This window comes from Podarcis liolepis, assembly GCF_965112155.1.
Source record: "Podarcis liolepis genome assembly, chromosome: 8".
Lineage (NCBI taxonomy): Eukaryota > Metazoa > Chordata > Lepidosauria > Squamata > Lacertidae > Podarcis > Podarcis liolepis.
In genome coordinates, this window is record NC_139560.1 from 56,059,895 (window position 1) to 56,086,350 (window position 26,456).

At 41.5% G+C, this 26,456-nt stretch overlaps 2 protein-coding genes across 3 annotated transcripts in view; one reads left to right on the forward strand and one right to left on the reverse strand.

Moving 5' to 3' along the window:
• The window catches only part of MBP (myelin basic protein), a 344,303-nt gene that overhangs the window by 181,289 nt on the left and 136,558 nt on the right, over window positions 1-26,456 (reverse strand). The gene's annotated exons all lie outside the window — the stretch shown is intronic.
• Window positions 1,069-24,474, forward strand: GALR1 (galanin receptor 1). 2 transcript variants are annotated; one of them, XM_083518789.1, is made up of 4 exons: window positions 1,069-2,340; window positions 14,028-14,093; window positions 17,692-18,515; window positions 18,878-24,474. In XM_083518789.1, the coding sequence occupies exons 1-3, from the start codon at window positions 1,621-1,623 to the stop codon at window positions 18,001-18,003; spliced, it is 1,098 nt and encodes a 365-aa protein (XP_083374915.1). In that variant the 5' UTR covers window positions 1,069-1,620; the 3' UTR covers window positions 18,004-18,515; window positions 18,878-24,474. The 2 variants fall into 2 exon arrangements, with proteins under 2 accessions (XP_083374915.1, XP_083374916.1); XM_083518790.1 differs by having other exon boundaries at window positions 17,692-18,512.

Below are 26,456 nucleotides of genomic sequence, written 5' to 3' on the forward strand. Positions count from 1 at the left end.
GTCATGAAGGTAGTGATTTAAGATACTGTCATGCTACAGAGAAGGGGAAATGGAGTGGAACTGCTTAGTGGGATTTCTAGAGTAAGAAACGTTTTTAACAGATCCGTTCCTCCGCAGCCAACAGGAGATGTGAGTCAGATGAAGGTATGCAAATAGCCTCAGGAGAAATGCTTTGCCCATTTTGTTTCTAAAAGTCACTGGATCCTTTTCAGTGCGAAAAAGTTTGTCACAAACTGGGAACTGTAGAGATCGATGAATGACACCTGTCGAACACTCCATGTGCAAAGTAGCCAATTTTGACAGGTGGTTTTCCTCCCCCCCCCCCGCAGTAGTCATATGTGGCATTGAAAAGGCCCCTTGGGGCCTCTTCTCATACAAATAAGGATACTGCAGAAGCTTCAGAGGGGGAGAAATCCAATGCGGATTTCCCATTCACACTGGGGCGATGTCAGAAGTGAGTCACACCCAAGAGAAGATCCACTGAGCACAACAGACTTAAATCCGCTGATTCCAAGTTAGTCTGCTCTGACTATGACTAACTTCTAATATTGTATTTTATTTTATTTTTACATTGCTGTAGCCCTTACGAATAATAATAATAATAGTAGTAAATAATGTATGCTCCCTGAGCAGCTTAGAGGAAGAGCAGAATACAAACGCAAGGGAAAAATCCCAGACGGAGTTCTGCGTGGGATTCTGTGGCGGCTTTTGCCTCCTCTGGCTGGCTAAATAGAGGCGCCCTTTCTGCTACCTCGGGAGGCAAAGCGAGGAAGAAGAGGCACTGCGCGCGCCTTCCGACCGGCCGGGTTTCCACTCAGCATTTCCCTTTCCCGTCCCGCATATCCCCAGAACAGTGGGCTGCTCAACCCCGGAAATCCCGAGGGAGCGGAGAACCTGCTGCTTCGGCTGGATTTCCGTCCCCTGTTGCGCGCCAGGGGCAGGAGCCGGGGAGAAAAGGCTACCCGGGTCTCGCGGCCAGCGACGTCGCGAGCGGCGCCTCAGGCAGCCCGAGGGAGGAGCCGGAGCCGGAGGAGGAGCTTGAGGGGGGCGCGGGGGAAGCGGGAGAAAAAGCGCCAGCCGAGCAGTCCGCGCGCAGTCAGGCAGCGGCTGCCTCCGAGCCGAACGAAGCCCCGCTCGCCCTGCGCGCCCTGAGGGATGAAAGGCGGGAACGAGGGGCGCAGTCCAGAGGTCCGCTCCTGCGAAGAAGACGACGACGAGGAGGCGAGAGAAGAGTTCCCTCTCTGAGGGTCTCTCTCGGAAAGGGAGCTCTAGCTGACCGCATGGGCTGGCGAGCGGACCGCCAGAGAGGGCAAGCGCCGCTTCCCGCCTTTTAAGTTTGCCGCTGCTGAGCGGGCAGGAGCGGGACACGCTGGCCAGCGCATGAGGGGAACCGTCCCGGGGACTCGTGCCATTTCCACGCAAGGTTGTCTCCCCTGCCCTCTGCCCCCCTTGTTCCCGGGGAACAAGAAGGGGCTGGGCTTAGTCCTTGCGAAGGTGGAGGAGAGGAAGAGAGAAAAGCCCCTTTCTGAAGCGAAGAGGTTTTCTGTGGGAGGGAAGAGACGAGGCTGCTTCGCTTGCCTGTTGCTTTGTGGAGTTTTGCTTTCCTAGACTGTCCCGAGCATGGACCCCCAGCCGCCCGCCCCCACCTCCCTCTACCACATGAACCACACCTGGGGCTTGTCCTGGCTGGACTCGAATGCCTCCAGGTCGGCTCCCGAGCGCCCCCTGGAAGAGGGGAGGGCCAGTTTCCTCTTCGAAATTGGCATCGAGAACTTCATCACCTTGATAGTCTTTGGCCTCATCTTCACCCTGGGCGTGGTGGGCAACTCCTTGGTCATCACCGTGCTGGCCCGGAGCAAGCCGGGCAAGCCCCGCAGCACCACCAACATCTTTGTCCTCAACCTGAGCATTGCCGACTTGGCCTATTTGCTCTTCTGCATCCCTTTCCAGTCCACAGTGTACATGTCGCCCAGCTGGGTGCTGGGCACCTTCATCTGCAAGTTCATCCACTACTTCTTCACCGTCTCCATGCTGGTCAGCATTTTCACGCTCTCGGCAATGTCTGTGGACCGCTATGTGGCCATTGTGCATTCCCGGCGCTCCTCATCCCTGCGAGTGTCCCGCAATGCGCTGCTTGGCGTCGGGGTCATTTGGCTGCTCTCAATTGCCATGGCCTCGCCTGTGGCTCACCACCAGCGTATCGTTCACCATGAAATCATCAACCAGACTTTCTGCTGGGAAGTATGGCCCAATCTTCATCACAAGAAAGTCTACGTGATCTGCACTTTTGTCTTTGGGTACCTGCTACCACTGCTGCTCATCTCCTTTTGCTATGCGAAGGTGAGTGCAGGTGAATTAGCACAAGTCATGCCATAGATGTGTGTGAGAGGCAGCCATTCCCAAAGTATATAGGGAAAGCAGCCTTGGAGAACAATGACTTACACAGCAGACTGCACAGTGGTAAGAATAGCTTGGACTAAAATGAATGTTTAGTGTTCAGTGAATGTTTAGTGTGACATTACTGTGCATAACCAGTGTTGGCTACAGATATAATTGCACAATGTTTAACATACACTAAAAGGTTAAAGGTTGCATTTGCAAGGACTTTATTGACCATGATGCAGTAGTTCATGTGCACAGAGGCTTAATTAAGTTATATATGGTGTAGTTTTGGTAAGTCAAAGTTGAAAAGTGTGTGGAATGGTTGCACAAGCTAAATTCCAGATGGTAAGGGGTGGGCGGGTTGAGTTGAGTTGTTTATAGATCTTGATCTCTTTATGATATTATAAACTTTAGACTACTAACTAGGCATATATTACAGAGGTTACAATAAGTGTAACTTCCCATTCCAAACACATAGTACTCAGCCACATTGTATTGAAACTGACTCAAGGCAGAACCATACAACCTCGTTATATGGCTTCCATATGAACTAAATTGCAGCTGCTTCAAAGATAGGGCAAATTACAGTTCTTACCGTACCCTGTGTCAAAAATAGAGAAGTCCTGATCCAGATAACTTTGCAAGCGGCAACAGGCTGTGTGAATGGATGCTGCTTCATATTGCAGTCTTTTGCTTTAAAAATCTCAGTGTGAATGACTTTCGGAGGGGAAAAAAATAGGGGTTTTCTAAAATCTGTTCCTGCACAAAGGCACTTTCCAGCTGGTGGTTGCACAGTTCCTATCCATAAGGCAATCTGTGAATTAAAGTGTAATCTCTTTTGGTAGATATCAGTGGAAGTTTTGCTTCTGAGATGAAGGGTTCATCCTGACTATCTGATTGAGATAAAAAAAAATCAATAGGAATGCTAGAACTAGATGGGACTAAGACATCAAATTACAATTGATTTGAAACTCCACACTCTCTTCATTCTGACAACACAGTGTTTTTGCTTGGATTTATAATCTGGAGGCTTGGATAGCTTAGTTGGTTGAGAAGAAGGCTCTTAATCTCAAGGTCCTGGGTTCAATCCCCATGTTGGGTAAAAGATTCCTGCATTTCAGGGGATTGGATTTAGATGGTCCTCATGGTCTCTTCCAGATCTACAATTCTATGGTTCTAAGTTGTCTTAATACAAAATGGCAATCCATTCATCATACAGCATTTATAATTAATTGTTACCATTAGCCATAGTTTCACTGTTGTAAATGGTAACAAATTTTGAAACCAGTTTTTACTTAGAAAGACTTTGTATTTAGCCCAGAATCCCAGTACTTCCAATATTTCCAGTCCATCAGAATCCTTGAATACTATATGCATGCACTGATTTACTAGTTTTATTAAGCAGAAAACAGATAACAGGAATGCAAACCATCACTTTTCTGAATGCCTACTAGTTAATTTATTATGTGATCTATATGAAGCTGTTGGCAGCACTCATTAGGAGTTTTAGAGCAAGGTGTCATGATGAAATGCTGCTCTACTTCTCCGTAACATCAGGAGAGAATGTGAAAACTCTGGATTGGTATCAGAGTGCAGTGGTGAACTGGATGAGGGCCAATAAACTGCTTGAATCCTCAAAAGACAGTCTGTTTGGGTGGTGGTTTCTGTGTCCAGGATACAGGAAATTATTTGTTCTTGATGGGGTCACACTGTCTCTGAAGGAGCAAGTCCATAGCTTGGGAATATTCCCAGATACCATCATTAGATGTCTGAGTGTCCCTCTGCGGCTAGGAGTTCTTTTTATCAGCTCTACCTGGTTCACTATCTATAGCTGTTCTTGGAAAGGGATAACCTGAATACTGTAGTCCATACTTTGGTAACCTTGAGTCTGGATTACTGTAATGTGCTCTATGTGGGGCTGCTCTTGAACCTGATTTGGAAGCTCCAGCTGCCGCAGACTGCTGATGGCAATGCATAATCTCAGTCACTGAGATCATCTGCTGTAGTATCATTGGTTGATATCCAAGCTGGTAAGGCTCATTTGACATCAACACAAAAAAGAGCTTTCTTTCATCAGTTGCATCTTGTGGAATGTACTTCCAATATAGATTCAGCAGATGCCTCCTGTTTCAATTTTTAAAAGCCTGCTGAAACCTTTTCTATTTTGCCAGGCTTATGCAGGCAGATAAGAATGCATCTTTCCATAATAGTTAGCTGATTAGCTCTTATTTTATTTTTTAATGTGCTTTTATTATATGTAGATATTAAAATGCCTTGATGTTTTATTATATAGTAATTATGTGCAGGCATTGTATGTGGGAAAATGCCTGAATGTGGCTAATGTCACATTTTTACTCATGACAATTAATGTGTCCTATACTATCAAAACAGCCTAATAATGGTTTTAATCATTTTAACCCTGCCACTTTTGAATATGGAGACATATGGAGAATATGGAGAAAGGGGCAATGAGAGTGCATTGCTGATCTTGTTCTGGATAGCATGCCTCTTGGACATCTGTGCATTGGTGAAGACATTGTAGCTCATATGGAGAATTTTTCTATGCTGACATCTGTGTCCAGGGAGCTGATTGCGAGTGGAGCCAGTAGCCTGCTGCCTCCTTCTGTATGTTCTTCAACAGACAGAAGTGACTCCCAAGTTTGGACAAAGCTGCTATTCTAGTTTTCTGGTGGGTCATTCACTGTGGCTTACTGCTCTGGTAGGGGGTGAGGCAGTAGGGAGAGTGGCTTGGTGTAAATGCACCAGCAGTAGTAGCAGATTGGCTCTGCTAGTGCACTTTCACTGTACCAACCCCACTATTGATAAGCAACAGTGACTCACTTGCCAGAAAACTAATGTGGCCCCCTTCCCCAACCTTGCATGCTATTGCTGATGAATGGTGAGGTGGTTTGAATATTGAACCTGGGAGACCACATGGCCATAAAATTCCCTTCGTGACCAGTCACAGAATGGTGTAAGGATGAAATAGGGAAGGTAGAACCATCTCTACCACATTATTAGAAATGTAATAATGAGTAATAAAAGCTAAATGTATCAAAAATGCCTTAATAGGGCTAATGGCTCTTCTGATCTTGGCCGCACCTTATATGTTGCAATGTCAAGAGAGAGAGAGTTTAATCATGTGCTTATTTGAACAGTGTTAGGTAAAGCAGTTGTAGGTGAAATCACTGGTGGCTGCTTCAGGAATTGGTGAAAGAGTGGCATTCTTTCCTGTACCTTTAAGTTGTGGGGGGATGGAGTAAAGGAAGGGGCTACTTCAGTCAATACCTTGCAGGTGAATGGTTGCTGACTGAATAGTCACCACTGGTCCAGCTCTCCATGAAGCAACTGTGTGCTTGCATGGTGGAAACTGAGATTCTCTCTTGCCTCAACAGTCCTCTCCCAGTGCTAAAATAAATGCAGGAATTAACTACCTCTACCCCTGATTGCCACCAACTGCCTGCTGACACTTTTGCCCAGCAAACTCCTGAAGTGGCTGTCACCATTCTTAAATCTCCCCTCCCCCAACTGCTCACTCAGGATGAGTACAAACCTTAAAAGTAGTACAGTAATAGAAGACATGCATCACAATGAGCTTCCTCCCTCTTGAAACCTACCGTTAAAAGCAACCCTCTGCTCTCATCTTGTCAATCAAATGCTTGTCCAAATAGAAACATCTCACAGAAGTTCAACAGAGCAGCTGCTACATTATTGTTACACAACCTTGGTACAGCCTACAGAATTACTAAAGCAGAATGAGTTACAATACCTCAGTGTAGTGATTGTTATTCCTAGTCTTAGTTTAATTGTTGGCATAAGATATCCCAAAGTTGGCTGTATGTATAATTGTTTATATCACAGCTGCGTAATTACAGCCTCAGGAGCTACTAGGGTACAAATGAAAACACACACTAAATAAAATCTCTTCTAGCCTGTTGCCTTCTCAAGGGGCAAAGGGTTCTTTTTGGATTCCAGTGGCAATAAACAAAACAGGAACTTTGTACTTAAACGGGGATTGTTTGCTAGACAAAAATAGAAAGCAAACCATAGAAAATACCAGATATCTCAGGGCCCTGCGAGTTGCCGCAGGGCAGCAGCACACCCTCCCACTTCTTCAGTCTACAGCTGGCACTGGGATCTCCGACTAAGCAGGGGCAGGACTGAGTTTATATACTTTTAATGTTTCAAGTTGAAGTCGCCAAAACTTTTCCACTCTTCTGGTTGTTGACTTCAATGCCTTCTGGTGACTTCAAAGGACTGGTTAGTAGCTAAGGGCGAAGGCTTATTACTCCTGTGCTAGCCTTCTGCCTTGATGCAGCTGTGCTGCTTCTCTGCCTTCCAGATGTGGAAGTTGCTGCCAGATATCAAGGGAGAGGGGCCAGGCAGCAGAAGAGTCGGTGTGAGCCAGTGTTCCTGCCATTGTGCCCACACCACATCAATGTCCCTGCCACCTTTTCCTCTCCCTCTCAGTGTCTGGCAGTGATCCCTGCTGTGCTCATTAGAGTGGGAGCTTTCTGACAAATAAATTATCAACAGATATGTGATTAGTTATTTTCAGACTATAGCCATCTAATATATTTTTTTCAAGCAGTTCATTAAGGCCTCTTGGGAGAAAAGCTTTGTGAACTTTTCTGCTGTTGTTAAACTTTAGACATTAAAGTTTATTGCATTTTTCATGCATTTTCATGCATTTTTCATGCATCAGGAGAGCCAGTGTGGTGTAGTGGTTAAGAGCGGTAGTCACGTAATCTGGGTAACCGGGTTCGCGTCTCCGCTCCTCCACATGCAGCTGCTGGGTGACCTTGGGCCAGTCACGCTTCTCTGAAGTCTCTCAGCCCCACTCACCTCACAGAGTGTTTGTTGTGGGGGAGGAAGGGAAAGGAGATTGTTAGCCGCTTTGAGACTCCTGAAGGGGAGTGAAAGGCGGGATATCAAATCCAAACTCTTCTTCTTCTTCTCTTCATCTTAATCCAGATACTGTCTGGGATATGTCCCTGAAGTACTACGCTCCTTCAGCTCCTATAAAAAACAATAGCTGTTTAATAAATCTGCCTTCTACTGGAAAGAGAAGCAGCATTTCGGTAGCAAATGAACCTCAGGCTGTTCATTTTTCGGGATAAATAGTATTATTTAAGAACACTTATGAATACAATTTTCACATATGCTGCTAAAAGTGTCTTTTGCTATTTGTGTGCGTACTGTGGATGAATGACTTTAAGAGAGTCATTCAAATATCACAAATGAGTTGATGGATTTTTTTTAATTTTTTTAAAAGACAAAATATACAATGAGGTAAATCCAGGTTAAATTGGAGGTGGGAATGTGAATTGCCATTTTGATGCCAACAGAGCTGTGTGGATGCTGCGAAAAACATGAGGAACATTTCTCATAAGAAGTACCTGCCTGAAATTACCCTTGGATGATTCAGAATTGGCCTCAGAAGCTAAAGCAAAGCATAATTTCTGAGTGTCTTTGACATGGATTTTCACAGGTTTTGCTTCAGTTACAAGAATGATTGCACTGTGATTAATACTGAAAGAATAATGAGGCAATTTCAGCTCAGTTCATTCACTTGGCTTTTCAAGGCTGAAAAACGAATAAAATATTATAAATTAACATCTGTTTTTTCTTGTCTCTGAAGAAGTCATTTTGTACAAAGTGCCTGACCACCGTGGATTCACTAAACATTGATTTATAACCTTTCCTGAGCCTCTGGAGTGGCTTTTCATGAGGTGGAGGCATCGTTCGAAATTCGCCAGGTGCATTTTCCACCTGGTTATTGGCCACTTGCAACCAAGTGAACTGCCTGGGCAGCAGGACGGTGCTTTCCACCATCTAGAGGTGCATTCCTGGAGATCCTTGGATCTTGACTGTTTTCACACACTAGCAACAGATTCTGTAGAATTCTATCCATTATATTTTATCTGCACAATCAGAATGGATTTCAGGAACCAAAAAATTGTTTTGAAAAAAAAAGGACTTTGGAGCCCCCAAATGGCAACAAGGCATTCTGTTTTGGCAACTATAACTCTGGTTTAAGGAGCCAATTGGTGCCGAGCTTATATTTCTTAGTTTCTAACATTGGGTGGAGGGGATTGCAACCTGCAAACCATGCATCACACAATAGCAGGACTATAATAGCAGCAGTAGGAAAGTATTAATTTTTTTTTGAATTGATCTGTTTTATGTAACAGGTAAGTAAGAGCAATGCATTCATATAATTATCTCAACTGAACAGTTAAGAACATCCATGATTTTATCATTAACCCCAATGAAGATTATTGATATATTAATTTAAAGCAACACTTCCCATATACTAAGTGCTAATGAAGAGGTATTACATGAAACAAGTGGATGAAACCATAATAGCTGCCTTGCAGCAATCAATATTGCCCGTACTTGGGGCTTAAATCATGCTTCAACCTCTTATGAGCTATCAATGTATTTCCACTGATTGACACTGGACTCGCTGATTGCCTTGGTGAGGAGAACAAGAGCAGGATGAGAGGGCATTAGCAATACTCCCTCACTCCTGTTATAGCAAGCTGCTGGAAGGAGGAGGGCAGCATTGAACTCCAGACACTTCTGCTGATATCCACTCCATTGAGTCAAAGCTGGCCATTGTGATGTGATGGTCCTCAACAAGAGTGATCCTGAAGGGGGAGCCACTAATGGGTACCACACTTTGTGTCACTTGTCAGGAGGCTGCTGCCCCCCCTACTTTGGCTGTTGTTAGATTAAATGGGTTAGGCAGTTGTCACTGCAGGTATAGGCGGGTGATGCTCAGGGTGACAGCAGGGGCCTCCCAATTTTTGTTTGTGGTGGGAGGTGACTGTGAACCATGAGTTAAGAGTGTACAACCCCAAGTGAGAGATGGGGTTGAGTGGCTATGAGAGAAGGCGAGAGGGGTTTGCGAGGGAATGGATTGATGGGTGAATAAGTGACCGTGCTGTACTGTATATGTGAAAGACTCTGGGGTGTTTTATTGCATTGCTCCTGTCCTGTCTGCAAGGCCAATTCAAGAGAGCAGCATTGAGTTACTGTTCCTTACCCACTGGCAATTATGCTGTGGGGTTCTGTAAGGCACCATCTTATACCTAGTGATATACAGTCATACCTTGGGTTACAGCCGCTTCAGGTTGTGTTTTTTTGGGTTGCGGACCGCCAAAACCCGGAAGTACCAGAATGGGTTACTTCCGGGTTTTGGCGGTCGCGCATGCACAGAAGCGCTGAATCGCAACCTGCGCATGTGCAGATGCGGGTTGCAAACGTTGCGGGTTGTGAACGTGCATCCCGTATGGATCACATTTGCATATTTATGAGGCAATTGGGATTGGTCCTTTGGAGATTTTCAACACAGTGCCATAGATAAGTATTGATAAATTGCCTATTCAGTATTGGTTTACTGTCTTCCACCTATTTAATACCAGGGTGGATTTGATTTAAATCACTAGTCAGCAAGACTTGATTCAAATCATTTGTTTATTTTTACAGAAAGACTCATTCTTGCTGGTATAATCTTAATATTTTCAACCAGATGGTTTCATTTTTGGAATAATACATTTTCCGAGTAGTTTTTACAGTTCTATCAAAAATTACTGATTTGGTTATACTATTAGAAATACATAGACAGATAATCATGAAATTATTGTGAGGTTTAATAAGTTAATTGTTTATAGTTGGACAACTTTTCTGCTGTACTTTATTGGAAGGAGAAAAATAATCTTTTCCTTAATAACAATTTAAACAATTTATTTAACTAAAACAATAACATTGTTAACTGATGTGGTTAAACAATTAAAAAGAAACAAAAAACTTAGACTTAGTTTTAGCACACATGAAAAATTTAAAACAAATCCTTATTTCCTGATGAATACCCTTTGGACTATAATGTAACTTAAATAGAAAACTATCTTTAGAAAGATTTTTCCTCCAGAAGCATTTTATTTTAAAAATCCAATTTAAATTTTTAAAAATCTCATTTAAATAAAAAACAACTGTTTTTTATTTTATTTTTTTAAATCATTGATTTTTATCCACCCTGTTTAATACCAAATTACACTTATACATAGATGTTTATAATACCATCAGCAAAATAAAATAATCTAGACTGGTTTATCACATTTCTCTCTGTCCATCCTCCCTCACTGGACATTTTCTTACATTTATATCCACCTTTCTTCTATAAATGTGGCATTAATGTGGTTCCTAAGAGGTATCCTATACAGACACTGACCAGACACATATCTGCTTAGCTTCAGCAAGATGATAGCCTCATCTGCATTCAGACCATACCCTGGAACTAGCTATTTGTTCCCTACCCTTTACATGTGGAAGGGATTTATGTTTGGTGATAAACTACTTCAAACATTTGGGTGATAAAGTAAAACATATTCTTTCATATTGCATTGTTAAAATATGCTACGCCAAATACAACCAAATATATCTGTAGTTTAAATCTCTTTTGGTCTGTGATGCTCTCATGCTCTAATGTAAGAGATTTTTCCAGACTTATCTTGTAGGAAAGCTTTTTGCAAAGAACTGTAATTTAATTTAGCAATATAACTATTGCAGTTTATATTGCTTATGTGAATTTCCAGGAATATTGTTTCTGAAATCTTGTTATAGAAACCATGTATAGGCAATTTATAGGCAAAATTGGCAAGAACCCAAGTATCCACATGGTACTAGATGCAAAAGAAATAAAGGTTTAGCTCTAGAATATCTTTATTCTAATATACTGTATTTTTTGCCCTATAAGACTCACTTTTTCCCTCCTAAAAAGTAAGGGGAAATGTGTGTGCATCTTATGGAGCAAATGCAGGCTGCACAGCTATCACAGAAGCCAGAACAGCAAGATGGATTGCTGCTTTCACTGCGCACTGATCCCTCTTGCTGTTCTGGCTTCTGAGATTCAGAATATTCTTTTTCTTGTTTTCCTCCTCCAAAAACTACCGTATTTTTCGCTCTATAACACGCACCAGACCATAACACGCACGTAGTTTTTAGAGGAGGAAAACAAGAAAAAAAATATTCTAAACGAAATAGTGGATATATGATTTTTGTGGTTCATGCTGTGGCCACAGACATGTGATCTGACAGTGAGTTTGGAGTAGCCCAATGCAAAAATCCTGAGGATCCATGTGGATCCATGCTTTGTAACCACAGAGGAGGGAAGGAAAGGGAACCATGGATCCTCTGCTCACGACTGCAGCAGATCCCCCCTGCCACCCGCAGGCATTCGCTGCATAACACGCACAGATATTTCCCCTTACTTTCTAGGAGGAAAAAAGTGAGTGTTATGGTGCAAAAAATACGGTAGGTGCCTCTTGTGGTCTGGTGCGTCTTATAGAGTGAAAAATATGGTATCTTTTCTACCTCTACATCTAGTAGAAGGGCAGTAATTGGGGGGGGGGAAATAAAAATAAAATTAATGGACCAATGATAACCTGTATGTATTTTAAACTGGAATTCATGGGTGGCTCAGGAAAGCCTAATTTATTTTATGAAGTAAAATATTGTATTGCAGAGAGTTGATAATCTATTAAATGTACTACTATGCCAATAGTCTGGTCAAATACACATTGTGACTAAAACAGATGTACTATATTACTAAATGGTTAGCCATGCAAAGTATATCATAGCAAAAACAAGAGAGTCTGGTGGCACCTTAAAGATGGGCAGATACGTACAGCAATCCTAACTGAAGGGAGAGCTAGTAGCAAAGTGATGGATGATCCATTATCCCAGCATGTGCTGGTTAATACAGAAGATGGAAGCCCTCCTCCTTCTCTGGCAGTTCCTTATACAGTGGTACCTCGGGTTAAGTACTTAATTCATTCCAGAGGTCCATTCTTAACTTGAAACTGTTCCTAACCTGAAGCACCACTTTAGCTAATGGGGCCACCCACTGCTGCTGCAGCGCCAGAGCACGATTTCTGTTCTCATCATGAAGCAACGTTCTTAACCTGAAGCACTATTTCTGGGTTAGTGGAGTCTGTAACCTGAAGCGTATGTAATCTGAAGCGTATGTAACCCGAGGTACCACTGTACATCTTTGAAACCCCCCCCCCAATGGTTTCCATGGGAGGGAATAAACTATGGGAGATGTAGCTGAAAAACACTGCCAGTGGCAGATCTATGACCATGGAGTGTGGATGTAAGTGCAGTGGCAGAGAGGCACTTTCCCTCTGTCTTAATCCCCTTCAGCTAGCAAATGCAAGGAATTCAAATTTCTCTCTTGACATATTTCTTGTATGGCATGACCTTATGTGGGCTAGAGTCCACTTTATCAGATGCTTGAATAGCTATTCTCATGATGACATCTATATGTATATATACAGGGTGAGTCTTTTAAAAGAGGCAAGTGGAACATGTGTACTCTATATCCTCTTTTAAAGGACTCACTCTGTATATTAGTGTAGAAAAGCTGCCTGGGCATTAAGCAGTAATGATGATGGTGATAATTAATAATAATAGAAGAGATGCAAAATGAGAGGCCAAGAGGCAGTGAAATGCAAGTATAGTCTGGTGTTTCTATGTAAAACTAACACAAAACATCCTGTATAAAGCTCTTTTATACATTTCAGCTTTTGATGGAATATCACAGACAGTACTTCCTGTATTTCATTGTCGTTTTAGTTGAAGGTACACAGCTGTCCCCTTCCCTGCCCTGCCCATGTATAAATTATATATCAGGATGCAACTCACTACACAAAGAATCCACCTAAAAGGAATAGATTTCGATGCATAAAAATATCAATGTAAAACAGTAATCTAAGGAAGGGATGGTGCATTCTTACTTAAATTACACTTTTTCAGTTTAACTTAATTGTTGGGATTTTTTTTTAATGTGTTGGATATTGTAGCACATTTGCTTTAGCTCATTTCCACTCTTCCCTTTTTTCCCTTTGGACCATATTGTAATCCATTATAATCCCCTGATTAGGAATACATATAAAAAGAAACAGAGAGTTCAGCTCTTACTGTTGCATTAATTTGGCGGTTCTGCCTCACCCACCTGGATACACTTGAGCTTTTGTAGCTTTTTTCCAGATACAGTGGTACCTCAGGTTACATACACTTCAGGTTACATCCTCTTCAGGTTACATACTCCGCTAACACAGAAATAGTGCTTCAGGTTAAGAACTTTGCTTCAGGATAAGAACATAAATCATGCTCCGGCAGCGCAGTGGCAGCAGGAGGCCCCATTAGCTAAAGTGGTGCTTCAGGTTAAGAACAGTTTCAGGTTAAGTATGGACCTCCGGAACGAATTAAGTACCGTACTTAACCTGAGGTACCACAGTATTTGGAAGCTGTAAAGAACAAATGTGTTCACAACTGCCTCTGAGGATATGGTTGTTTATGTTGGTATTTGAAAGCTGGTATTTGAAAAGTTTAAAAACTTTGATTGTAAAAACCTATCAATGTAACATTTGAACCTGTGAATGTAGTAAATATTTTTCACCAGGTACTTATTAGATGCAAAACTCAGCATGCATCCTTTCTAAGTAGACATGAATAGGATGCATGCTGAGTTTTGCATCTAATAGGTATCTGAATTGAATGGGGTTTATTCCCTGAGTTCTGCAGATGAAGGGTGGTATATAAATTTGATTTAATCATCATCATCATAATCTTTTCAGGTTCTCAATCACCTGCATAAGAAACTGCGGAACATATCAAAGAAGTCAGAAGCATCCAAAAAGAAGGTAAATAAATAGCTTTCCTTATTAAAAACGAGGGTTGAGAGGGCATGTTGTTGAGTGCATATTCATTTCCAATATGACCTTTACCAAACTAAATTAGTAAATTTAGAAAGAAAATGTGATGATTCAGTATTTTGTGACAGATATCAGCACATTTCAAGAACTAGCAGATCTTACTAAATAATCTGATAAATATTTAGGAGTATGAAAAAGAAATCATTTTTTAACATAACCCCTCCCCATTTTTATTTGTTTAATGCAGATATACCAGTGATTTTATCTGTTCTAACGAATCAAGGCCAATGAGCAATCATACAATAAAACAATATTTCCTGTGCAGGTGGAAATGGCCTCCTTGTATTCTTTGCCTTATCTCGGGAAAGACTTCCTATGCAATGAGGAACAGGCAGTCTGACTGTAGCAGCCTTGACCTAATTGACCGTGGTCCCTCATTCGTCCCTCACTTGCCTTGTGCTGTTTTTTGTACATTTACACTATGCATGCACAAAGAACAAAGCCAAAATAATTAAGGGGCCGGAAACATTATGATGGCAGAACTGGAAAGCCACACTAACAATACTTGTGCATTTAAATCCTCCACACAAATAAAAGCATGAGAGGGAAAAGAGCGAGAATGAGAATGCTAGTTCTGCTACCAGTCCACTCTGTTAGCTGGATGGCTAAATAGCTGCATTAGGCAGTCTTCTCTATTTGTGTTATGCATGGCTCTAAATTGCATGGGAGGTCTGTAGAAGTGCAGAAGGAGGATACAGTGGAGGAGGTGGGGCCAATAGGCTAATCTCAGCTTTCCCTTCACATACTTCTAATTGCATGAGGGATAAATAACTGAAGAGGGTTTTGCTCATAAGTAGATCTACTTCTGCAGCTATCAGGTCAGGTAGATGCTTTTGCAGATTGATGCTTAAGAGTGCAAACTTTTGCAGATACAGTGGTGCCTCGCAAGACGAAATTAATTCGTTCTGCAAGTTTTTTCTTCTTGCGAGTTTTTCGTCTTGCGAAGCACGGTTTCCCATAGGAATGCATTGAAAATCAATTAATGCGTTCCTAGGGAAACCGCCTTCAGACCAGGTCCGGGGACAGTCTGTCCCCCGACCTCTTCTGAAGGCTGGGGGGGGGGACAAGGGCTTTTCTTCCCACCCCCAGCCTTCAGAAGGCTGTTCTGAAGGCTGGCGGTGGGAAGAAAAGCCCTTCTTCCCACCTCCCGCCCCGCAAGCTCTGGGGACAGGAGGGCTTTGCTGCCGACCGCCAGCATTTTAAAAGCCCCTGCTGTCCCGGGGCGATTTTAAAATGCTGGTGGGTGGGAGCGAAGTCTCTGCTGTCCCGGGGAGATTTTAAAATGCTGGGGGTCGGCAGCGAACGCTTCACTCCCGCCCGCCAGCATTTTAAGATCGCCCGGGGCAGCGGAGAAGTCTCCGCTGTCCCGGGAAGGCAGGCGGGGGGGGAGCAAAGACTTTTGCCCCCCGCCGGCCTTCAGAAGAGGTCCAGGACCTCTTCTGAAGGCCGGCTGTGGGCAAAAGTCTTTGCTCCCGACCGCCAGCAATTTAAAACAGGTCCCCGGAGAATTCCCTATGGGCTTTTGTCTTGCGAAGCAAACCCATAGGGAAATTCGTCTTGCGAAGCGCCACCAAAACAGAAAACCCTTTCGTCTTGCGGGTTTTCCGTCTTGCGAGGCATTGTAGATGCTTAAGAGTACAAGCCTATGCAGGTCTACTCAGAAGGAAGTAATACGCTTCAATGGGACTTGTTCCTGGAGTGTATATGATTGCAGCAACTTGAAACAGAAGGCTGCATTGCTCTTCAGGGAGCCAAATAGCTGTGGGTTAAACCACAGAGCCTAGGACTTGCTGATCAGAAGGTTGGCAGTTCGAATTCCCGCAATGGGGTGAGCTCCCATTGCTCGGTCCCTGCTCCTGCCAACCTAGCAGTTCAAAAGCACGTAAAAGTGCAAGTAGATAAATAGGTACTGCTCCGGCGGGAAGGTAAACGGCATTTCCGTGCACTGCTCTGGTTCGCCAGAAGCAGCTTAGTCATGCTGGCCACATGACCCGGAAGCTGTACGCCGGCTCCCTCGGCCAGTAAAGTGAGATGAGTGCCACAACCCCAGAGTCGGTCACAACTGGACCTAATGGGCAGGGGTCCCTTTACTTTAAGCATCCTCAGAAGTTATGTTGAGTAGTAGGCAGACAGTCTACTCACAGGCACACCATCTACTCATGAGTAAATGACATAGCTTAGCAGCTTGAGTCACTTTGAAGTGAGATAAGTATGTTTAATTTTTTAATTGGATTTTCAAATACATAAGAAGAAAAAAAGGAACATCACATATTTATGTTGCACATACAACATAAATAAGACGTTAGAAATGCATTTCAATTTTTTTGGCCATTATTATATTTCATGTACTTTGATTTTCTAAGGAGAATCCCTAAGCCATAAATAAATAAAGAAGAGCTCTCTTGTATGTCTCCTTGGCTGCACATTATACCAATAATGTCACAAAGGCTTCTGAGATATAATGGAATAAGATGTAGCAAGGGATTTTCAGGCCATTATGTAAAATGACTCTAGCCAAAGGAACCATCTGTTATAAATATGACAGATTTAAGAGGTAGACGGTCAAATCCTGCCAACAGTTACGTCTGAGGTTACTTGAGCATAACATAATGAGCTTCATATTTTTTAGCAAACAAGGGCAAATGAAGCATACTTAACTTGTTAGATAATTCTATATGACTGGAGCTATAATTTGTTTTAGTTAGATTCAAGGACAGAAGGATTTGGTTTTTTTACTGTTAGCATAAAGTGATATAAACTCCCCCCCCCCACCTCTCATTGAAAATATGTATGACAACTGTAGTATTTTAGATTTTGATTAAGTTTTTTTTCTTACCATTTATATCAAGACAGACAGCCTGAATTTTGTCCCAAATAAGTCATTTATTTCATGTGCCATGGAAAATCAACTGGTTGCTGTGTCACACAACAGCTGTATTTTGGGCATATTGTTATCTTACTATCACAATATATAACAGCAGTGATCTCAGTTCTCCAAGTGCATGTCCTTATGTAGACCAAACAACACCATCAGTATGCAAAAGACAAGAATCAGCAAGCATGGGTGAAACCCAAGATATTCAGAAGTGCAGAAAAAAACCTTAATATGAGGTCAGGGGTGGGGGTGGGGGGAGATGGAAAATCGGGGTGGGAGAGGGAATGAAATGAAGTGTCTGAGATATTGAACATTAGTAATACACATTGCACTTTTTTCTGATCGCAGATGTCCCCCTGTTTATGATGTTTAGGCAAAATGGCACCTCTCAGACGCAGCTTGGTATTAGCTGTCTTGGAGAGATCTCAAGATATGCAGAAGTAAAAAGATTTCTTTTGAAGGAAAATCTAAGTGCTTGTATGGCCCGAGTCTCATTTGTTTAATTCCTGTAAGCTACTTTTTGGAAACTTGAATAACATCTGTAAACGTTTACTGTACCTCTCCCCCTTTTCATTGTTTTTCAAGCCTATATTGTAAGTCTGCTTGTTCAGTTGTTAAGAAATAATCCACGCTTTAACTTTTCTGTCTCAGACAGCACAAACAGTCCTGGTGGTCGTAGTGGTTTTTGGGATATCCTGGCTGCCCCATCATGTTGTACATCTCTGGGCTGAATTTGGAGATTTCCCGCTGACTCAAGCCTCGTTTATCTTCAGAGTGGCAGCGCATTGCCTGGCTTATAGCAATTCTTCTGTGAATCCTATTGTATATGCATTCCTCTCTGAGAATTTTAGGAAGGCCTATAAGCAAGTGTTCAAATGCCAGATTGGTAGCAAATCACCTCTGAACGAAGGTAAAGAAAATAATATTGACACACCACCATCTACTAATTCAACACATGTGTGAACAACACTAATAATGTCTTTATTTGCAATGCCAGGTTTTCATATAAGTGGACCTGCTTCAGATAAAAAGCACAAGTGCGCCAAAACTTTATGTTGGCAATTGATAGTCAGCTTAGTGAAGTTCTGTTTGTAATAACAGCTTCTGGAGGAAAAGGTTTGATGCGAGAAAATCTGGGTTCATATGGAAAGCACTCTAATACTCTTTTTCTGGAATGCTTTTCAAATGAAGAGTACCTTAGATATTTTAAAATTATGCCAGAAAAGTAAATCAGAAACCTGCTATACATTTAGAAGGGTGTTCATTTATACCTATTATTTATGTTTTGCTCCTATACAAACAAATGCATTTTTTTTTTAAAAAAAATCACTAAAGCTGCAATCCCAACTGTACTTACCTAGGAGTAAGCCCCGTTGAATGTGGTAGGACTTAATTTTGAGTGGTCATGGTTAGAATTACACCATATACAATTATTTCTCAAAATGTGACCTTTTGCAAGGAAATAGGATACAGTGGTACCTCGCAAGACGAATGCCTCGCAAGACAAAAAACTCGCTAGACGAAAGGGTTTTTTGTTTTTTGAGCTGCTTTGCAAGACGATTTTCCCTATGGGCTTGCTTTGCAAGATGGAAATGTCTTGCAAGTTTGTTTCCTTTTTCTTAACACCGTTAATACAGTTGCGACTTGACTTCGAGGAGCAACTCATAGAACGCAGTGTGGTAGCCTTTTTTGAGGTTTTTAAAGACTTTGGTGATTTTTGAAGCTTTTCCAAAACTTTCCCGACACCGTGCTTCGCAAGACGAAAAAAATCGCAAGGCGACAAAACTCGCAGAACGAATTAATTTCATTTTGCGAGGCACCACTGTACAAATCACAGGCACCTGAGGATAAAAGTGAAATGTGCTTCGAAGCTTATCTGTCCAAACCGTGCAGTAGGTCCATGTAATTAATACCACATTTACACAATTAGCCAGAGATTGTCCAGTGTAAGATTACTGCCCACTTAGAACAGAAATGGAATATATTGTGGTGTTTAGATGTTCATGGTTAATAAAGCCAGATTTGCTGCTCAGCTTTGTGTATATGGGAACTTGCATAGGATTCCCTGTAGATAATGAAAGAATATCAGGCAGACAGAATCTAGTTTCCAGATTTTGTCAGGTGCTTCCTATGGAAATAGCCATAATGGCGGCAAATTTCAGATACCCCTTCTCATGCTACTCTGGCTATTAAGAATCTAACAAATGAGAATGCACATTTTGATACAGGGAGCTGGTTTGTATGTAATGCTAAGACAAACTGTGGCTTGGCATGAACACACATCCACACTTGACTTAGCATGTTGTTCAAATCCAGGCTCATGGCTTGTCTTACTCCAGGCAAACCTTGAGCTGTAACCATGATATGCTCTTAGGAAACAGCTCATGTTTTGTCTGGAGAAGACAAACCACAAGCCTGGGTTCAAACAGCACACTAAGTCAAACAATGGCTTAGCAGCGTGATTGCTGGGGGAGGAGTGCGGGATCCACATTTCCCTCTCTAGTAATCCTCACATTTACGCTAATTAATTGTTTGGTTAAGCATTACATGTGAACCTGCTCTATATGCATTTCTATATCAAGATACAATATTGATAGTATTAGTCACAACACCCGATGGAAGCTGAACGCTACTATTTCTTCACTGATAACTCTAGATTTTTAATGAAAGTAATTTTAAATTAAAGTTGAATTCCAATAACTTTTTCAGCTGTTTATGAAATGTGAAATCTAATTTCATGCACAGAAGCAAATTTAATTATTTACTAACTGTGTACCCAACTTTTTGGTTTGGGTCAAATATAACAACTTGTGGTGTATGAGTAAAGTATACTTCTTCACATGTTTTGCTGTTTGCACAAACTGTACAACAGAAATACGAAATACAGTAGGTGAATTTGGATTATTAGCTGTAATAGTGATTGAGGTGAAAGCCATCATAGGCCATGGTGAACTGTCTTTTCTTTAGCATGATGATTACTTTTTTTCCTTTTATTAGTATGATGGCTTTAAGTACTCTGACTTCTTAGAAAAAAGGACAAGATCACACTTCATCGCTGCCAGGCTCAAATCAGTTTTCTTAATAGTTTTGAGTTGCAAAGCTATAAAGCCAATTAGAATCAACATATTTAATTTGGAACCTGCTCTTAACGATACTGTTCTTCCCCCAAGTGTGCTCCACATACCCAGAATGAATACATTTAAAAAATCTGAACTCCTTGAAAAAAACCTTGTTTTGGAGAGCCATGGAAATTCTGCCCAATCTTCTACATACAATTGGTTCCAGTGATGCTGCTAATTGAAGCAGCTCACTCAAACTACAAGCCCAATGCATTTATTCAGTCACCTCTAGTTCTCAATCACAATTTTCTTATAATGTTGCCCCATTTTTGCTCCCAGCTCTGTATTTGGAGGGATTCGACTGCCACTCAAATCTTAGGGGGAAAGTTGACTGATGCTTTGGAGAGCCTCCTGCTTCCTGCCTTCCTCAAATTTAGCCAAAGCATGCCTGCCAATAGCTTTTTAAAAAACCAGCAGCTAAATGGGCTATCACAAATGCCACCTCCCTTTTCCCTATAATTCAAGCACTGAATGTGACAGCAATGAAGAAAATTGAACAGTGCTTCCTGAGTGACTTGACATTTTGCTCTGTAGGATTATTATTGTTATTTTTTTATTAGCTAATTAAGAGTGTGTCTTGAATTTAATAGTTTACTTGCATCCTACTCCCAGAAGATCCTTCATCCTTTACGGTGCTATATGAACTGTTTCAGGCTTATGCAAGGGGCTTACTTCGACTAGTTTAATTTTTTAAAAACCCTCCGGAAGGACACAAACCACTTCACAAACAGCTTCAACACTGTTCAGTTTGCCATGTGACATTGGTGAGAGGGGATTGTGGCAATTATATAAAATAAGATTATTTGGGGGCTCATTGAATTAATTACAAAGTTGTTTGTATCATAACCTTCCTATATATATATTTACAAATTGACAAAAACACCTATGAAAGCATAAAACGTGGGCCTTCTTATGGGCAAACGTGCATAAGAGAAATGGAAATCTTTGACAACAACATGATAACCACATTGCACTGAAATCTGAATATTTAAATAATGGGAGCTATCCTACTGAATATATTCATTTTTGAGTAGGATGAGAGTCATGAAGCCATGATTTGATATAATGGTTTAATTTGGCGTCTACCAGCCTTTCTGGTTGCAATTGTGTTTTATAGAGGCACAGGGCACATCTTTTTACATTCCATGGTCTGGGAAACAGAATAATGGTTGTCCTGTGAAACCCTATCAAGTCATGGAACACTTTCTTTAACATATGCAATTGATTAGACTGAGTATGAAGGCTCAGGTCAGTTTTGTGGGACTGAAGGTTTGAGTGTGTGGGCTTGCAACCCTTTGAACACTGTGCCACATGTCCACTCCAACTACCATCCCATCATCGCTGTTTTGAATGTAGCATACAAAATGTTCCAGAAGATTTGGAGTGATGGTGATGGATTGGCCAAAATATGAACTGCAGCAGGGACAGTTCCAAAACTGTAAGCATAGCACTAATGTTTGCACATCAGTTTCATGCACTTTACTTTTACTGTTACTTATACACAGACTACACAGAGAAAGCTCTTAAGATTCTTGTGCAGGGTTATATGCTGCCTTTTTCAATAAGAAAAGACCACTCATTATTACCAATTCACTGATGCATTCAGCTGCAAGAGCTTAGTGTTGTTAGCCCATGTAAAATAATAATAACGAATAGGCCAAATGAATTTTCATAATCCTCAATTGGATTAAGAAGTTTCTGAGTGATGAGTGATGCAGCATGAATGTCATCTGAAGATTTTTATTCACACATTCATTAATTAAGCACAGCACAATAAAAAATTTTAAAAAAAAATTATCTGAAAGCTTTTCTTATGTAAGACTTTAATTGAAGTGAACCACTGTCTGTCAATATTGGAAATGAAGCGTGAACAGAACTGGCTGGAATTTTAATAGACAAGTAGATTTCCAGAAAAAAACTATTTTTTTCCAGGGCTAGGAAAGCATAACTGAAAGGCAAATCTACCTTCAATTTTTGCACAAGCTTAGTATTTTGGTGGTTGAAAGAAGTAATGCAGTCTCCTGTGTATTTTAGTCATTAAGGAATGACCATTATGTCACAACCAGGTTACATTATGTGTCCATTAGCTGCAACTGTGGTAGCACAGAGCACATATGCCTGTTCCATCATCACAAGCTGTAGAAAGGAAATTTGGCCTGGGGAAGCATCCAAAACAAAGTCATGTCAAAAGACTTATGTCACAATTCTGTGCATGCTTATGGGGAAGTTCAATTGGGCTTACTCCTAGCCAGGTGTACATAGAACTGTAGCTTAAGGCTGGAACCCTAAGCACACTTAGGAGGGAGTAAGCTCCATTAAATACAGTGGAGCTTTCTTCAACTCAAAGGATTGCATAGACCTCAGTAAAAGCACTAATAATAATAATAATTTATACCCCGCCCTCCCCAGCCAAGTCCGGGCTCAGGGCGGCTAACAACCAATAATAAAAACAAATTGATTAAAATACAATTTAAAATATTAAGATACAACATTAAAACATTAGGATGCAGCCTCTTCACAGGAGGAGAAAGGGAAAAGAAAGAGGGGGAGGGAATCTAACTGATTCTAAGCCAAAGGCCAAGTGGAACAACTCTGTCTTACATTAGATCAGGGGGAATGACTGTCTCTCTATAGTCTCATTATCAACTCAATTATTTTTATAGGAGGAAAACAGCCCAGGAAGAGCTGCCATTTTCTACTAATCACGGTTACCTGTATGTATTTGTAGAACAGGGTTTCCCACACTTGGGTCTCCAGCTGTTTTTGGACTACAGTTCCCATCAACCCTGACCACTGGTCCTGCTAGCTAGGGATGATGGGAGTTGTAGTCCGAAAACAGCTGGAGACCCAAGTTTGGGAAACCCTGTTGTAGAATGAGGTAAGAAATGATATATCAGGGATGACATCGGAACCTTGTGTCTTTGGGCAGCTGCCCAGGGTCTATCAGCCTGGCAAGGTCCACTGTTGGTGCCTGGCCCCTCTTTAAGTCTAGCCACCATTTTAATTTCCCACAGGGTCTGTGACGTAGCTTTGTATTGCGGTAGATATTCTGCTGTGAGATATTTTCCCCGGGCCTTTTCAAATCTGTGGCCAGCCTGCACTGATTTGGGTGAGGGGGGCTGTTTCTTTTCTAATGCCATTTTGGACTTAGTTCTCCAGGGCACAGATCCTCACATGCAGCAACAAGCTGGATGCATCCGTACAAAATAACCTCTGTACAATCACCTGTGGAACAGATTATGGATGTTGGCTTGTGGCAGCCATCATCCTTCATCATCTCGAGCCATTCAGGTGAAAGAAACAAATTGCTTTATGGCCACCATTCAGTTTTAGACAACTCTGAAATATTTATTTTCACACTTCTGCATCTGATAACCTGTACAAGGAAAATATTTCCAACAAGTGATACAATAAATCGGTGAAAGGGGGAAGCATTATACATTGACTCTCATGCATGCAGCTCCCTTCTTCCCTTCCCCTTTCCTCCCTCCAGCTGAAAGCCTAGCAAGGTATCTGGCCACTCCTTTGAATAGGCGTGGGTGGTTCTCGATGCTGACTTTTCATATGTTGATCTAGCCATTCTTCTCCTTGCCAGGGCTGTGCATGCAGTTAATGCTCCAGGCTTCATCGTTATTACTGGGGTGGATCCAGACTAAATTAGTTGCACTTAGTTCCCATTGGGGATGGATTTAAATCATGACTTGACTTAAATGGTTTGATTTCTGCGGGTCCCAATTTCAACGAACTTTAGCCTGCAATCCTAAATGCACTTACCTGGGAGTAAGTACCAGTGAGCACAGTAGAAATTACTTTATGCTTTTGGAGTTATTTTCTCCCAATCCAGTTTAATTCTTTTTAAAATTAATGAATGTTACCATTTGTAAGAGATGCACTGTTGTTGTTTTTTTAAAGTATTTCCACGAAGAACTATTACTTTAAATATATAACCAGAGTATGGGAAAATGAATGTACAGTTATAACCTTATGAATGTATTTATCATTTTACGATTTTACAGTTAACAGCTGCTCAAGACTCTGCTCTCTTTGCATATTATTAAAACATATACATACATTTTCAGTCAATGAAGTGGAAAGGATTTTCTAAGATTGCAATATTAAGAGTGAGAGCAGGAAGTAAAACATGTAACTATATATGCTACCTTGAAATAATTTTGAATGTATTTGACCTGTGTGAGTTTCAGGTTTTCAAATATGAATGTAACATTTGAATAATCTGTATTTCCACACATAATGTAACACAAAAGTTGCTTTATACTGTGTTTGCATCACATCATTATATTTATAATGCCATAAACCGTCTGGGTTTTTAATTTCCTTATCTGATGGGAGGCAATGCGCCAAGCTCTGCTGCCAGGCAACTTTCCATTGACTTGAGTGTGGCTTCACAGATCCTTCCGTGAAGAGAAATCTCATTGTGCCATTTTACTGCTCTAAAATGTCTTTATATGTATAAACACTTACACAAAAATGCACGAAAAGCGATTGCAGAGAACTGAAGCCAACGGTCCTACATCAATGATAAGCTGGTACAAATGAAAACAGATATTGGCCGTCACTCAACAGTTCAACATAAAGAACCTTATTTACAGAGGCAGATTAATCCCATTTGCATCACTAAGCATAGAAATCTGTTATTCAAAAAGAGCATATGGGACTCTGAATGCTGCAGCTCAGGGGAGAGGAACCTCAGGTGGGGGGAGCAAATGCATCTCTCCACACCTCTCTATGTAGCTCTTGGTATTCTTCTTACTGGTTCTGTTTTACATCCTCCTTGAATAATAATAATAATAATAATAATAATAATAATAATAATAATAATAATAATTTTATTATTTATACCCCGTCCATCTGGCTAGAGTGGCCCAGCCACTCTAGGCGGCTTCCAGCAGAATATAAAAACGTAGTAAGTGGTTTTTGCCTGACCAGAATGAGTCCTTGAACTCTCTAAATGACTGTTCCTTGCTTTCTTAGAGGACAGAGGAGTGCATGAGTGTGTGTAAAAAAAGACTTCAATCAAAGGTGAAATGTATATTTTTACTTTAGGGGGACACGCACCACTAGTATATGGGAAAACAAAATATACTTAAAAAAAAAAGTATTCTACATGCACCAAAACAAAATAAAGCCTCTTCCCTTAAGATATGTTAGGAGTGGGAGAAGGAGGTAGAAGACAAGTGTGTACACAGTTCCCACGTGAGTTTGGGTCTTGGGAAGGAAGGGAGAAAAGTAATCTGCCATGAGGTGAGGGAGAGTGGACTTTCTCAGCTGAACTCTGAAGCACCCTCCTCATTGCTTCAGTGAAGAGAGAATAGCCACTACCTGTCTACCCTGGAGAAGGATGAAGATGCCATCATCCTAACTACAGCCAATCAGGCAGAAGCACCATCCTGCTGCCTTTTAAACTGATTCATTTTCAGCTGCTGGGGTCTGCCAGTGCAGCAGCAGTGGTCCTGGAGGGGATCGTAACCGTCAGGTCTGTGGACCAGTGCCTTACACCCCCAGCACCAAGCCTGACTTCAAATGAAGATCTAAATAAGTGGCCAGACTCCTATAGTTTCATTTCTAACAGGATAAGGGTGTTGGGGAATGGATCAAAGTCCTTGCACTATGGTCCTGATTTGGTCTCTTCCCTCCAAAAAAAAAACTTCATTTGATCTTGAGAAGCAAAAGACATGCCTAGTCTCTAACATACTATTTAAGCAAACTACTAATGTAACATGTAGTTTCCCCATAAGACTGGGAGAACTCTAGAGAAAACCATGCCTTTTTTAAACACTGGAATAAGAACATGTCCAGTCAAAATGAAGTCTTGTTGTATTCCACAATATGTGGGTCTAAGATGCAGCCTGAAACAATTCAACCTTCCACAAAAGCTATGAGCACTGTGCCAATGACCACTAACTCTGCTTGCTATGGGCCAAGCTAGATTTGATGGGGAAGGGTCATGCATATTTCATTCAAGCGTCTGCTCCATTCACATTTATGCCAGGGTAGATGGATTCTTTTTTTAAAAAAAAAATGTATGGGATGGAGCATGTGGGGAAAGGGAACTTGCTTCCAGTCCGCTTCTAACAACAAAAGAGAGCTGGGTTGGGAAGAAAAAAATGCTTGAGACAAAACAGGGAGTAAAAGGGTGCAGGGCTTCGCTCTCCTGACTTCCCTGTGCTTCATTTTATGCTAAAAGAAATTAAAATAAAATCTCTGCTTTACATGTGGCTGCATCATAACATTGGACATGAGAGAACTGGAAAGAAGCAGTGGACGTTATGCATTCAG

Coding starts and splice junctions, on each gene's coding strand:
- GALR1 (XM_083518789.1), top strand. CDS start 1,621: ATGGACCCCCAGCCGCCCGCCCCCACCTCCCTCTACCACATGAACCAC. Junction 2,341..14,027: donor TCTCCTTTTGCTATGCGAAG/GTGAGTGCAGGT, acceptor TAATCTTTTCAG/GTTCTCAATCACCTGCATAA. Junction 14,094..17,691: donor CAGAAGCATCCAAAAAGAAG/GTAAATAAATAG, acceptor TTTCTGTCTCAG/ACAGCACAAACAGTCCTGGT.